The 12,678-nt window shown below is 46.1% G+C and overlaps 1 protein-coding gene across 2 annotated transcripts; it reads left to right on the top strand.

The window, feature by feature from the left end:
• Positions 1-1,248: 1,248 nt before the first annotated feature.
• Positions 1,249-10,504, top strand: UTS2B (urotensin 2B). Of its 2 annotated transcripts, XR_014590836.1 has the most exons (6): positions 1,249-1,451; positions 3,641-3,742; positions 6,629-6,666; positions 8,069-8,162; positions 9,886-9,966; positions 10,115-10,504. XR_014590836.1 is itself a non-coding variant. In XM_083869088.1 (5 exons), the coding sequence occupies exons 1-5, from the start codon at positions 1,328-1,330 to the stop codon at positions 9,909-9,911; spliced, it is 384 nt and encodes a 127-aa protein (XP_083725214.1). In that variant the 5' UTR covers positions 1,249-1,327; the 3' UTR covers positions 9,912-10,504. The 2 variants fall into 2 exon arrangements, 1 of the variants encoding a protein (XP_083725214.1); XM_083869088.1 differs by having other exon boundaries at positions 9,886-10,504.
• The last annotated feature ends 2,174 nt before the right edge of the window (positions 10,505-12,678 follow it).

The following is a 12,678-nucleotide window of genomic DNA, read 5'->3' as shown; positions in this document are numbered from 1 at the left end:
AAGGGTTATTAAAAGGCTTGTCAATACTTATCCAAGGCAGAACGTACAACAGAATGAGTTGTAGTGAGAGCTGGGGACCTGAAGCCAAAAGCCCAAACATGGAAATGATACTGTCTTTTAGCTGAGATGAAGTGCAGGTATCATCAGATGAAGCTATCTTGGGTAATCTGGCATGACGTGGTGTCAAAAAAGCACACACAGTGAGTCACTAGGAGTGTATGTACAAATCAGAGCTTGCCCTGATCCTCTCCCCTGTCCCACCACGGGGGGAGTGAGCTGGCAGCTCTGTGGTGCTTGGTTCCTGGCTGGGCTTAAACCACAACAAATACAGATGATTCAGTTCTGCAGGAAGAGAAGTGAAGAACAAAGCCTAGCACTGTTATGATTACAGTATTTTTCTTGGTAAGGTTGTTGTGGAAAAGTAGTAACAGCTCCTTGATCAATAGTGATGGATAGGCAACAAGTGGAAGTCAAACCAAAATGTAGTCATGGCCTGACAAGACATGGAATTTCTGCAATGTGTCTCAGTACTTTGCTCTAAAATTATAAAACAAGGCTGTGTAGCCAGAACCAGCATCTGACCTTCCACTTCTTTTTTTTCCCCAAGAAAAAAACTGAAGACTCTTGCCCATCCTTGACGTATTCCATACCTACTGCCAAATCTGCACTCCCCCACTCAGACATAATCCCAAAATAGGGTGTGATGCCTTTCCCGTTGACAAAGCCATAAGTCACAGTGAGCAAGACACACTCAACATTCTCCAATCAGTTAAATGAAAAGAGCTCTCCCCCTCTGTTTCCCACCACTTCAGCACTCATTATATCTCGCATTAATTAATACAGGCACTAGGAAGTGAGATGATAAATTACAAAACCCCATTAACCTGATTCTGTCCAAACTGGCAAAATATGGCAGCATTAGACAAATTGACAAATCTTACATTAGACAAATCTTCCATGCTAACGTGGGAGTCCTCATGCCTGAACTCTGTTAAAGCAGCAGCCCTAAAAAAAGTATTTTTAATGTGTGTATGTATGGAATGTATATCAACGTGCGTGAACAGTGCATGCCTGTGGGAACATCAGAATTCATTAGATCAGTCTGATATGAGATATACTGAACAGGTTCCATCTGACATATGTTACTGGGTTGTTCTGTCCACTCCCAACGGAGTGAATCATATTGACAGGTTGAATTATATCTCAAGAGATATTTTTCTCCCCTCCTCCAAAGGCCATTTGCAATCACAGCACATCCACTGCCTCTTAAAAGTGAGCTCATCTGGCGCTGGTTGCATTGAAGTCCTCCACCGTGCCTGAAGGAAGGATGCTTTTGGGTGCTGGGAGCGTGGAGAAGATGTGGTCTGCCCAGCTGTGTCTGGCAGTGCTAATCATCCTGACCATGGCTCTGTGTGTCCCATCCACGCATGGAGACCCTTTTTTACTCCAAGGTAAGCTGGGATACAGGCTACATGACACAGGTAGGTGGTGATCTTTTTGTTTGCTGCTTGCCATGGCCAATGCAACACTCACTTGTCTGAGAAAGGAAATGAAATGAACCTCAAGCTATACTGAACAATCTGTTAACATGGGTGCTAGTGCTTGTTCATATTATCATGAGCTAAAGCTGTCCTTCTGCTCTGCAGCTGGCTGTATGACACCTTCTGCTAACCAGTGAAAATACCAGATCTGGTAAAATCTGGTAAGGGTAGCTCTTTCTCTCCCATAAGAAAATTTAAAAAATTTAAAAATTAAAATATCAGAGAGTAGCAATTCCAGTATGTACCATATGAGATTTGACAGCTCATAAATGTCAGTAGTATGGTGATGCTGAACTTTTTTTTCTTCACAGAACTTCTTTTTATACGTACTTCTCCCATAATTTAAATTAACCTTAACTTGAATTTATATTGCAGGGAAATGTCAATCATTAGTGCTCTTTCTTAAAGAGGCTTGGCAGTGGAAAAAAAGAAAGAGCCACTAAATATAGACTTGAAAATAACATAGCTTTTCAAATGATTTTTCCTCTTATATCACCTATTTATTTTTGTAATTACAACCAAAACATTCCCCAGGCCACTCTATCTAAATCCTGCTTCTGTTTAGTTTTTACTAGAGTGTTTATAACGTTGGGTTGTTGTTTTTTTTCCCTGTAGCAAATCCCCTGAAAAACTAAAAGTAGCTATTTTAAAATTATAGCTGTCCTTCATAGTTAGGAATGAGGTTTATGGCACTCCACGCTAACTGCAGGTCGCTGTGCTCGCTCCCCTGGGTTTATTTCCAGAGATCGCAATCGGGACCAGCGGCTTCAGCCGCAGTGTGAGGCAGGGTTGAGTCTGGCCAAATGCTTGGAGCATCCTTTGGCCAGAGTCCCTCAGCTTCTGCAGATTTATGTGACGTTAGCTAATGGAGCTGATTCCCACATACTCTTCTTGAGCATCCTTCAGGCTCATCTGGCACAACGTTTTGTTTCGTGTGTACCAAGAATAGTTGCGTTCATCCCCTCAGAGGGGCTGATAGCCGTGTGAGACTGCATTGAGCAGAAGTCCTAAAGATTCTGGAATAAGAGAAAAAAAGTCTTTCTGTATAATTTCTTAGTATTTTCCATGGAATTCTGTAGGCATCTTCTAGGACTCTGTAGGATCTGGGTGTGGGGTAGGGTTGTTCAGACCAAAGATTTTTTGAATGGCCACTCTCCCTATAAGGTCTGGCTCCTGTTCTGTCATTCTCAAAAATTAATGCAACATTGTAGTCTCAGATGAGCCTGGAAATCTGTTGAGCAGGGTTGGGAGGGTCTCAGAGCCTTCAGGGCACTAAGCAGCCCTATCCCCTGTGTCTGTTGGTTTCTGCTGAACCCTTGACCTTCACAACCATTCATTTGAGGGCATAGCCACAACCACTAAAGCAAAACCACTGAGAAAGTGCCCCAAAGGAGCCTCTTAGAGAGCTCCAAATTGCTTAAAGAGAGCAGCTTGGGGAGGCTTTTCCTGGAAAAATTCTGCATAGTCTTGCTTTCAGTTCCTCCACTCTTGAACTCTCTTCAGGAGGAATTCTTCAGTACCTCTGGCAACCACACAGAGCAGCCCCATGCCTGAGTGAGCTCAAGAAAGGGCTGTGGGGCTGCAGGGCTTTTCAGTTGTGATACGCACACCTCAGCTCAGTGAGGAGGGACTTCCCACCTCTGTCAGCCCTGGGAAGGTGCATGGAGTGAGCGGGGGAACTCCTACAGTTTTGAGAAGAGAGGATGTTGTGTGTTCCTGTTTGGTTTTGCAGAGGCACCCACTCCACCCTGCCCTGCAGAAGAGCTGGGGACTGTGTAAATCAAGGTGGTGTCTCCAGCTCTCTGCAGCCAGTCGTGCTGATGAGGCTGCAGAGGAACTGGCCAGCAGCCCAGGGCTGGCAGGGAGGGCTCTCCATCCCACACCCTTCCACTGCGCAGCCCTCACTGCCTGGACATTTTATTCTGTGCTTACACACCTTCCTTTTCCACCGAGCTCCTTCCACCCTGATGAGTGCTGGCAGGAGACATTTTCCTTCTGCTTCTTATCCTTCTTAATTTGATTAAGAGATTAGTGGCATCAATTGATTAATTGATTCCTAATTTGATGAGATTGAGAAAGATGTGGTTTATGTGCTGCAGAGAACCGAGTGCTTCCAGAGAGAGAGGACACAAATCATGAGGACACATTGCTGACTCTGCTCCTTAATAAGAAATTCGCATGGCGGAGGCCAGAAAATATTGGTAAGTGAAGGAGAGATCTCTGCTTCTTGAATCTGTGTTTGCACAGATGCAAGGAACCCGCTTCTCAGGTTCTTCAGAAATACCAGCTGCTCAGAAAGTGGAAGCAGCACCTGGTATGGTGCCTACATGTGATTAATGTCAGATGTTCTCTGCCATGGGGCTCTGGGACCTGCTTTTGCAATGCAAAGTAAAGCTGCCAAAACCCATGTACCCTAAATCCTCAGACACTCAAGGTTTTGCTGGGTGTGTGTACATAAGTAAAAACAAGAAAATTTTCTGCTGAGTCCCTGTGGCCCTGCCATCCCTCAGATGTTGTGTGCATTGCCTGGTGCATGAACCAGCTTTGGGAGTCACCTCTCTGCCCACACCCCACACAGCCCCGTGTGCTTTTGAGACACAGCAGCATCTTGTTATCATTTGGGGCAGGGGCATTTCACCAAGAGTCTCCAGTGAGATCCCTTGAGGTCAGGTGTAGTTTGGGGCAGGTTTGTAGTTGTGCAGGGGGAGCTCCTGCCTGGGCCTAAAGCCCCTACTGCTGCTGGAAGAGATTGAGACAACTGGCTTTTTCCACACAGCCACCAAAGATGGGCCAGGGAGAGGCTCTTCCTGTCTATGCTCTGTCAACAGACACCAAATTTAAAAGCCACACCTGCCAGTGGCTAAACTCAGACCTGCTGAAGAGAAACTTGGGGCTGTCCCTGATATGAGGGGCAGTGATCACAAGCACCAAATGGATTACAGAGATCAGCTATTCCTATGGCCACTGCAGCAGGGCAGGGCTTGGGCTGGATGTGGTGGCCTCAGAGTAGGAACCTGCCCTTCCCTGTGAAAACAGCTGAGAGGGGCCCAGCAAAAACCTTGTTATCAAAATCCATTTATCAAACTCAGTACTCTTCCCCAGACCCTTGTTAATGCAGCAAGGCAGTGGTTAAACAAGCCTGGGACAAAGAAATAAACATAAATAAATCAAGCCCTTATACTAACAAAGGCATTCTTCTTGCAAAAGGGATGCATTCAAGAAATAACATTCTTATGATAAGTTTATGGATTATTGCACTTATTACTCCTAGAGGAAAGGCTGCATTTTTTGCCAGACAATTGAATATAATGAATCTCTGAGCAGAGCACAGACAGAGGATTTACAGCAGACATTTTCTCAAGGCTTCATCCATAAATTAACTTACTTCTCTCTGTCTGAGATAATCTGTTCCAAATTTCAACCGCTGTTCATTTTCTATTCATAGCAGCCATTGGCCAAACTTACAGTTTGAAAATAGTCAAGTCAAAACAGGCACTTGAAACTTTGAAAGAGGTAAAAATGTTAATAATAATAATAATAATAATAATTCTTAAGTGACACTTTTGACTTATAGATATGCCAGGGTCTGTCTGTCTCTACCTTATGGGTATGTAAAGACATACTTAGGAGGACTCTGCCTGAGGTCATTGCTGATAGTCCCAGGAACAGAGGCCACACCTGATTCTATCCCCACCCCCATCCCCATATCATTTCTCAAATCAAATCCTAATGTGATGAATTTGCTTAGGAACTGCTGCTTTTACTATTGGATGAATATCAGAAAATATTCATGATTTTTCAATAAAACTGTTCCTTTCTTGAAGGAGAAACCAAGAGAGCAATCAGCTCTTTCTTGGCATCCTCCTGTTCAGTTTCAAACATTTAAAAAGAAAAAGCCCAAGTCTGGCAACATGTGCTATGTGCTGAAGTCTTATCTGAAATCTGAAATCAAGGGGAATTATGTCTTAAATTCCCCTGATGATCCAGACCAATGCCTGCTGCCACATTAGGAGCAGAGAAAAGAACCAGCTCCAGGGCTGTTTTTTGGTTTGCTTGCGGGGCCCAGCAAAAACGTTCTTTAGCTCTTTCCTGGCTCTTCTGCTTACTTCAGTGCATTTTTTCCCAAACTAGCACTTAAAACCAGCTCATTTTGCACTCCCCTCCCAGGAGAACTACCATAGCCAGTCACTCAGCTTTGACTGAGCTCATCTGTCTTATTAAAAAATTAACTGGTTGTGACATCAGTTTGGGTCTGAAATAAGGTACCTCAGTCCTCAAGAGCAGTGAGACTGAAATTCCCCACCCCTGCAGCTTTGCCTGTTGGTATTCCAGGCTCTTCTCAGTTCAGCTGAATGTTTCAGATCCTGTTCTTAGGCACCCAACTCTCCCCTCTTTCGGCACGGGCAGTTCATTCATCCACCTGCATAGTTCTTTGACAGTAGTACAGTACTGATTAGCCTTGAGATCTCTAAGCCTGATCAGTGAGGCTGGGCCCCAACTCCTCGTGCCTCCCTAACGTTTGGAAGTGTGGAACCCATGCACTTACTGCTATGTGACTTTTCCTGTTGCTCCACTCTGCCTGCCTGGATCTTTGCTGGCTTATAAATCAGTAAGTTATGCTAGGCTAAATTTGTGCCTTCTGACTTCTGCCTGCATGGGTGATGTGAGGATAAACAATTCTTAAAGGGAGCAGTGGGATTTCATATAAAAGCCAGTGACAGAAAAGGCAGCAGTTTTGCAGAGATTTGCAGTTAGCAGGATAAAAATTAGAAAGCAGCAAAGAGTTTCACCTGAATTAGTATCACACAGTAAGTGACCTCATTGGGCCAATTCCCCTATGGCCTGGTGAGCAGAAAAGAAGCCTCCCTCATAATGGAGAATTAGGATAAGATCCCATAGGATTCAGCAGAGAAAACCTGCTTTTCTGTCTATTTCTGCTGTTATTCATTTGAAAATCACTAACAGGAGTTAAATGATAACTAGGTCTTTGCTTGTTGACCTCTGGAGAGGGCAAATGAAGAAATGGTTTTTAATTTAAGCTTCAGGAAGCAATGCAGATACTGATGTTACTCTCTCCCTTCTTGCAGACTGGGAGATGGCAAAGAAATTTGAGGAGCTTGAAGAGGTGAGAGGAGCAAATGCACAGACACATAGATGCATGTTCTTGCATGGGTAGTTGTAGTTAAACAATTGTGTAAGCTGGCTGTCTTTATGTCCTGTCCTTCCATCTTTGCACCCTGCTACCCTTCCCCCTGCTGCTATAATTTAAGCATGGATTGAGAAAAGGGAAAAGCAGAACCTGGGCTAAACCTGGGCACAAGCTGGAAAAGGTGGAAAGAGAACAGGCCTATAGGCTGGTGCAATAAAAGCTGAGCAGCTCCTGCCTCTGTCATCAGTGAAAGGCCAGTGAAGGCCAAGCCAGGAAAGAATTAAGCACCAAAGGAAATCTCCATAGGAGAAAAGGGAGTGGGAAGAGGAGGTAATGCTGCCTTCCTAGGCATTGTATGGCTGGCTGCATCAGGTAACAGGTTGGAGGGAAAGCCACTGCCTGCCTGCAACAGAATTTTTCTGGACTCTGCTTGTGAGAGTGGCCCTACTCAAGATCAGAGCCCTGCTGGGCTGATCAGAGCACACATACACAAATCCCATCCTACACCCACTGCCCAGGAACAGAGAAAGGTCTGCAGCAACCTTGGCATGGCTCCCACTGAGGCCCAAACCCTGCAAGCAGTGGAAGTGCTGTTTTTCTCCTTCTCAGGCCAGGTCCAGCTGTTCCAGCTGTTTGTATGAGTGCTGGAGTTCCACATGGCACTTTTTATTTCAGAGTGAAAAATCCCAGCGCATCATGCCAGACAAGAGGCTGCCAGGTCCTCCACTAGCCTCTCTCTCCAGTGCTGAGGGACATGAGCTCTGACTGTTTGAGAGCATCTCTGCCAGAGCAAAAGTCGGGGTGATGGCTGTAGATGCTCCCAGTCCACAAGAAAAGAGTAGCTACAGCTGAAGAAATGCAGCAGAGTGTCCACATTATAATCAAGGGAAGATAGCAAGGACTGTGAAGGAGAGAGAGGAGGGACAGCCCAGGGCAATGGAGAATGGATGCCCTCTGCTGCAGTGTCTGGATGCCTGGAGACTTCCTGCCCCAGCACTGTCCTGACTCTTAGTGCTGCCATGTCCTTCTACACAGCCCCCTCTCCACAGGGACTTACAACCAGGGCTGTTTTTTTGGCTTGCTAGTGGGGCCCAGCAAAAACATTCTTTAGCTGGAGGGAAAGAGCAGAGAGTGCTCACACCACTGCTACCAAACAAGGAGCTTAATGAAGGAGGACATGAGGAGGTATGAGTGCTCCAAAGGCAGATCCTCTAGGAATGGTCCTGCTCCAGGGAACACTCTATTCTTCCAAGTGATGCTGCCAGCCAATCTGTATGTTTGTAACCCATCTACAGCTCCTTTGCCTTGCATTTCCCAGCACTCTGTGGAGCTCCTCATGATGGGACCCTTGTTTACTGCTGTTTTTTTGTTTAAACAGCTGGAGAAGTTGAAGGATCAGCTCTCAGCTGAGGACGGGTCAGAGGTGGCCTATGCTTTGGAAAGCCTCTCAGCATCCCAGCCCAAAAAACGCGGTAGGTTTTGAATTTGAGCCTTGCAGCCATCCTGTCCACTCTCATTTCCTGGGCTTCCTTTGTGCAACAAAGACAGTCACAGTAAACATGCCCCAAATATGCTGAAGAACAGCTGGTTGGCAGCTTTTCGAGCAGTGCTGGCCCTCTCTTATGGCTGGCTGCTTTAGCAGCTGGTGAGAAGGATTGTGTCCCCCAGCCCTGTCTGTTGTCAAGCAGATATACCAGGTCTGCACACCCAGGACCTCAGGGAGGCAGGCAGTGTCACATCCTGCTTTTCACAGAGGAACAGGGGGTTATATGAGCCATGAGTGCCTGCCCTGGAGGGGGGAGGTTCTGTATGAACACGTCCCCACAGTGCACCCCTCGCTTTGCTCTGGCCTCAAAGCAACTGCTGCAGGCATAATGAGGCATGTGGACTGCAGGCATTCCCCTCTGCCAAGGTCAGTGCCTCCCCACAGAGAAAAAAGGAGCACTTGTCTGCTGCTGAAAAACAGCTAAAAAGGATGTGGAAATCAACCAAGAATGCAAGGAACTAAGATCTGGCATGTCCCTCAGTTGGTCTCCAAGCTTTGTCCAGTCTGTATGCAGTGGCCTCAGGAGAATATTGCCCCAGTGCTCCTGTGAAACTGCCCCTGACAAACACATGGACAATGCTGCTCACACTGGCTTTCAATGAATTCCTCCACAAAGCAGTAGCAGCTGTGAACCAGAAGCCACTGATGACAGATCTGGCCTATAAACAAAAGAGCTGGTTCTGCCCTTAGCCCACATGCTCTGTGCACGTGGAAGTGACAACTGCCAGACAGCCAAGAGAAAATCCCTTTGTGCAAGGCTTGCTTAGATGCTTAGATGATCCTTAGGCAATATGCAATTTATAAGCGCCCCTGGAGGCTGTCATTAATTTGGCTAATGTAATTCATGCCCCCACCAGTCTGGAAGGTTTAATGTAGATAAAACTACTTCCCGTTGCCAGGTTTAAATCAGATTCTGACAGAAATGAAAGCAGGGAATCTTTTGTCTTCATCTAAAGTCCTCCCAGTCTGGGAGGAGCTCATGTCTCAGCATGAGCACTGCTGATTCAGTAGGAGCTTTCTTCCAAGATCCTGCTTTCAAAACCAGGTATAAATCTCTTCTCATACTTGATAAGAGGAAACTCACATGGGATTCATGCTGGTTGTGATACAGCTACTTTTTCCAACACCAAAATATACATCCTCCCCTAATTTAGTCTCCTTAGAAGATTCTACAGGAATCAGTGTTGTTTGAAGGATGTTTAGTAGCAGAGTGGTAATGACTGGGTTTAAAAATAAAGTAAGAACCAGATCCAATCTCTCCAAGTCAGTATCCTGCTCTTCCAGTCAACCACAGGTGAAAACCCCTGCACACACCTCTGAAGCAGCAAAACTGCTGACCAGTAGACAGGAAAGAAAAAACTGGTTCCTGAGATTCCTGAAGTAGAACAAAAAGAAACCTTTTAAATCAAGTAACATGCAGACAACTTTTAGACCTCATGTTAACACTATGAGCACCTAAAAGAAACACCTTCTAAAAGTGTTATGTGAACTCAAAGCTGGTTGTTGAGATGTGTCATGAAAGCACAATGCTGGCTGCGTGCTCCAGCTCTCTGAAGACACGGGCGTTTGGAAACCTTCTCCAGGGCTAGAGTGGGAAGCTGGAGAAAGTCCCTTATATGCTGACATCTTTCTTTCGTATCCCTCCACAGCCTGCTTTTGGAAATACTGCATCTGAAGGCTTGTCAGGACTGGAGGACGAAGATGAGCCCTTCCCCAAACTGCCTTGCTGGGTATTAACATGTTAAGAGTTTGTTCTGTTCCCTCATCGTGCTGCTAATTTGGAAGCCATCCTCCACCACTGCACCACAGCCAAGTCTAACAGGGGCCACGACAGGAGCTGGCAGCCCACTGCCACTCTCTGCTGTTCCTTTCTTCCAGGTTTAACCTACCGTGATCTTCTACACAGAAGATGCTTCCTAACTTTCTGTGCTGTCCTGTGTGTGCCATTCAGGCTGCTGCCACTGTACACTCTCCCCCTCCTCACCAGGTCCCCTGAGGCACTGAGCACTAACTCAGCTTCCTCGGGCTCAGGGCTCTGCCCAGCCCTGCAGACGTGTCTCTCAGCAGTGTCTGGATCTCCTGTCGCCTCCTGAGCAGGTCTGAGCTGCCCTGGTGGCTGCTGTTGGCGCAGGAAGGCAGGCTGGGTGTGAGGTGAAGGGCTCAGGGCTGGGTTGCAGGGCCAGAGCTGCTCCTCGCCATGTCTCACAGTGTGCACAGGGGAAGGCAGGCAGAGAGCTCTGGATCCTTTGGATACCATTCCAATAAAGATTTTCTGTTGCACAGAAGCACGTGTTATTTGCTTTCTCAGCCCCTGCAGGGACTCAAAGGGCAGCACATTTCCCTTGATGTCAGCTCTCGTTACCTTGATGGTTCATGTGGAGTTCACAATGGAAGAAAGGGTCACATTAAACACCTCGGGGTTTTAATGTGCCTGAGAAACAGACCTTTCCTTTTGGCCAGGATCAGAAATGAGAGCTGGGTCTTTTTCACAGATATTTATGGGATACTGTCCTCATTGGACTGGATCAGATCCACTGGTTTCTACCTACTCACCCCAAAGAGATGTTTTGAGCAGGGATTTTTGGTTCATCTGGCTGGTCAATGCAGGTGCTAGCTTGGCCTTTTCTACTGCAGAATTATATCTGGTTCTGCTCAAAAGGAAAAGATCACAATCCATTAGTGACTCCTACATATATTCATCTCAAGTCACCTTACCCACATTTATTTGCAAAAGCAAAGGACCTCATTCCCGAAAATGTAAACTCAAATCTTGATGTTCACTTTGAGGTTTCCAACAATGTAAATGAGAGCCGGATCTGGTAGCCACTGTGAATGTGTGGAATGATTTTGACTAGCACTGAACTGTCTCTCCAGCTCTGTTGAGCCATGTGATTTAACTGTAGCTTGCATATTGCATATTCTTCCATACATTACCTCTCCCAAAGCTGTAATTGCCATCCTACACTCATTGCCTTGGGCTCTGGCAAGAAGCACAAGCTTACCACAGCAGTACCTTGCACGTAGTTCATTAACAGGAGACCTATTCATCCTGGTGGAGGCCAAAGCCAGCACCTAGGGAATAAAGCCAGCTTGCCTGATTGTATCAGTGAAGTCTAATGCCATGCAAATACAGTTTCCTGTTACCATTAGTTGTTTGTTATTTCTTTGGTGGTGGTTCAGAAGACATTTCCCATTTTCTGTTGCTTTTGTGTGAGTGAAAAGGTATGTGGGAGCACACTTTCACATATCCTCATGTTGGCACCAAATCCAGGAAAAAAAATATACCCTGTGGACAAGAATTGTCTCTCTCTTCCTTTAAAGGTTTGGTGCTCCAGCTGAAAGGGAGGTGTGTTCCAAGAGTTGCACTGAGTGCCCCAAGCTGCTGTTGAGCTCAGATGATTTCAGCTTGCAGGAAATCCCAGTGCAAGGAAAGGCCAGAGCAGCAGGCTCCATCTGTCACCTGTTTGCTGTAGCCATGCCTTCCTGACCCGGTGTGACAACTCATCAGCAAGTCAGGAAAACAAATACCAGGTCTGAGGATATTTAGCAGCTTGCTCTGACCCTGGACAGGAATTCCCTGGAGTGCAATGCATCATGCTGCTTAGTAGTGATTTTCTGCTACATCCTATCAGTGCAGTTATTTAAGTGCTTGTGGTACCCAAACTACTCCCTATTTCCTGACAGGCACTCTATGCTGGTGTATTAGCTGCTTGTGCTGCAGAGATCAGCATGTATTGAATGCAATTTATTAACTAATTAGAAGCAGAGATGTACTGTTCCCCCTAGGCTTAGCCCCTACATGGCACTGTGGGGGTCCTGTCCTTTCTCCTGAACAGACAGAACAGGAACCCTTCTCCTCCACACAGTGGCTGCTCACACCCTACCCATGCTTGGGCAGTCACTCTTGCTAAAGTTAATGACCCACAGGCAATAATTAAAGGGATTTCCCTGAGACATTCTAGTAGATCATGTGGATTTATTAGAAGAGAATCCTCACAGACATCTGAATGGATTTGCAAATCCAGGCAGCACAGGGTAAGTCTGGTGTGCAATGGATGCTGCAGTTTATCCTCATTTCACATTTGCTGATCTCCATGCTGTGCACAATGGCTGGAGCCATCCAACATTGTCTACAAAAACAAATTGTGGTTTTTGGCCTTTCAGACATCATCCTATTTGAAACAGCACTTGCCAATTTGCAGATTTTAAAGAGTGCTTCTTGAGCCACAGGAAGTCTCAGTGTGCTCATTGATGGACGAGGCAGAACAGAAAGACTGTGGCTTTCTCCCAGATAATCCACACAGTGCAGGGGGAGCAGGACTGAAGCTTCCTGCTCCCAGTTCTATCAACACCACCAGACACCCCTCTGTCCTGCTTTGCTTTCACATTTCCCTTCAGATGAAGGCCATTTCTGCACACAATTTTCAGCCTTTAAAACCCTG

This window comes from Zosterops lateralis, assembly GCF_965231275.1.
Source record: "Zosterops lateralis genome assembly, chromosome: 10".
NCBI classification, from domain to species: domain Eukaryota; kingdom Metazoa; phylum Chordata; class Aves; order Passeriformes; family Zosteropidae; genus Zosterops; species Zosterops lateralis.
Note: the sequence above shows the minus strand (reverse complement) of the source record. Positions and strands in the feature narration are given on the sequence as shown.

Coding starts and splice junctions, on each gene's coding strand:
- UTS2B (XM_083869088.1), top strand. CDS start 1,328: ATGCTTTTGGGTGCTGGGAGCGTGGAGAAGATGTGGTCTGCCCAGCTG. Junction 6,667..8,068: donor AATTTGAGGAGCTTGAAGAG/GTGAGAGGAGCA, acceptor TTGTTTAAACAG/CTGGAGAAGTTGAAGGATCA. Junction 8,163..9,885: donor ATCCCAGCCCAAAAAACGCG/GTAGGTTTTGAA, acceptor ATCCCTCCACAG/CCTGCTTTTGGAAATACTGC.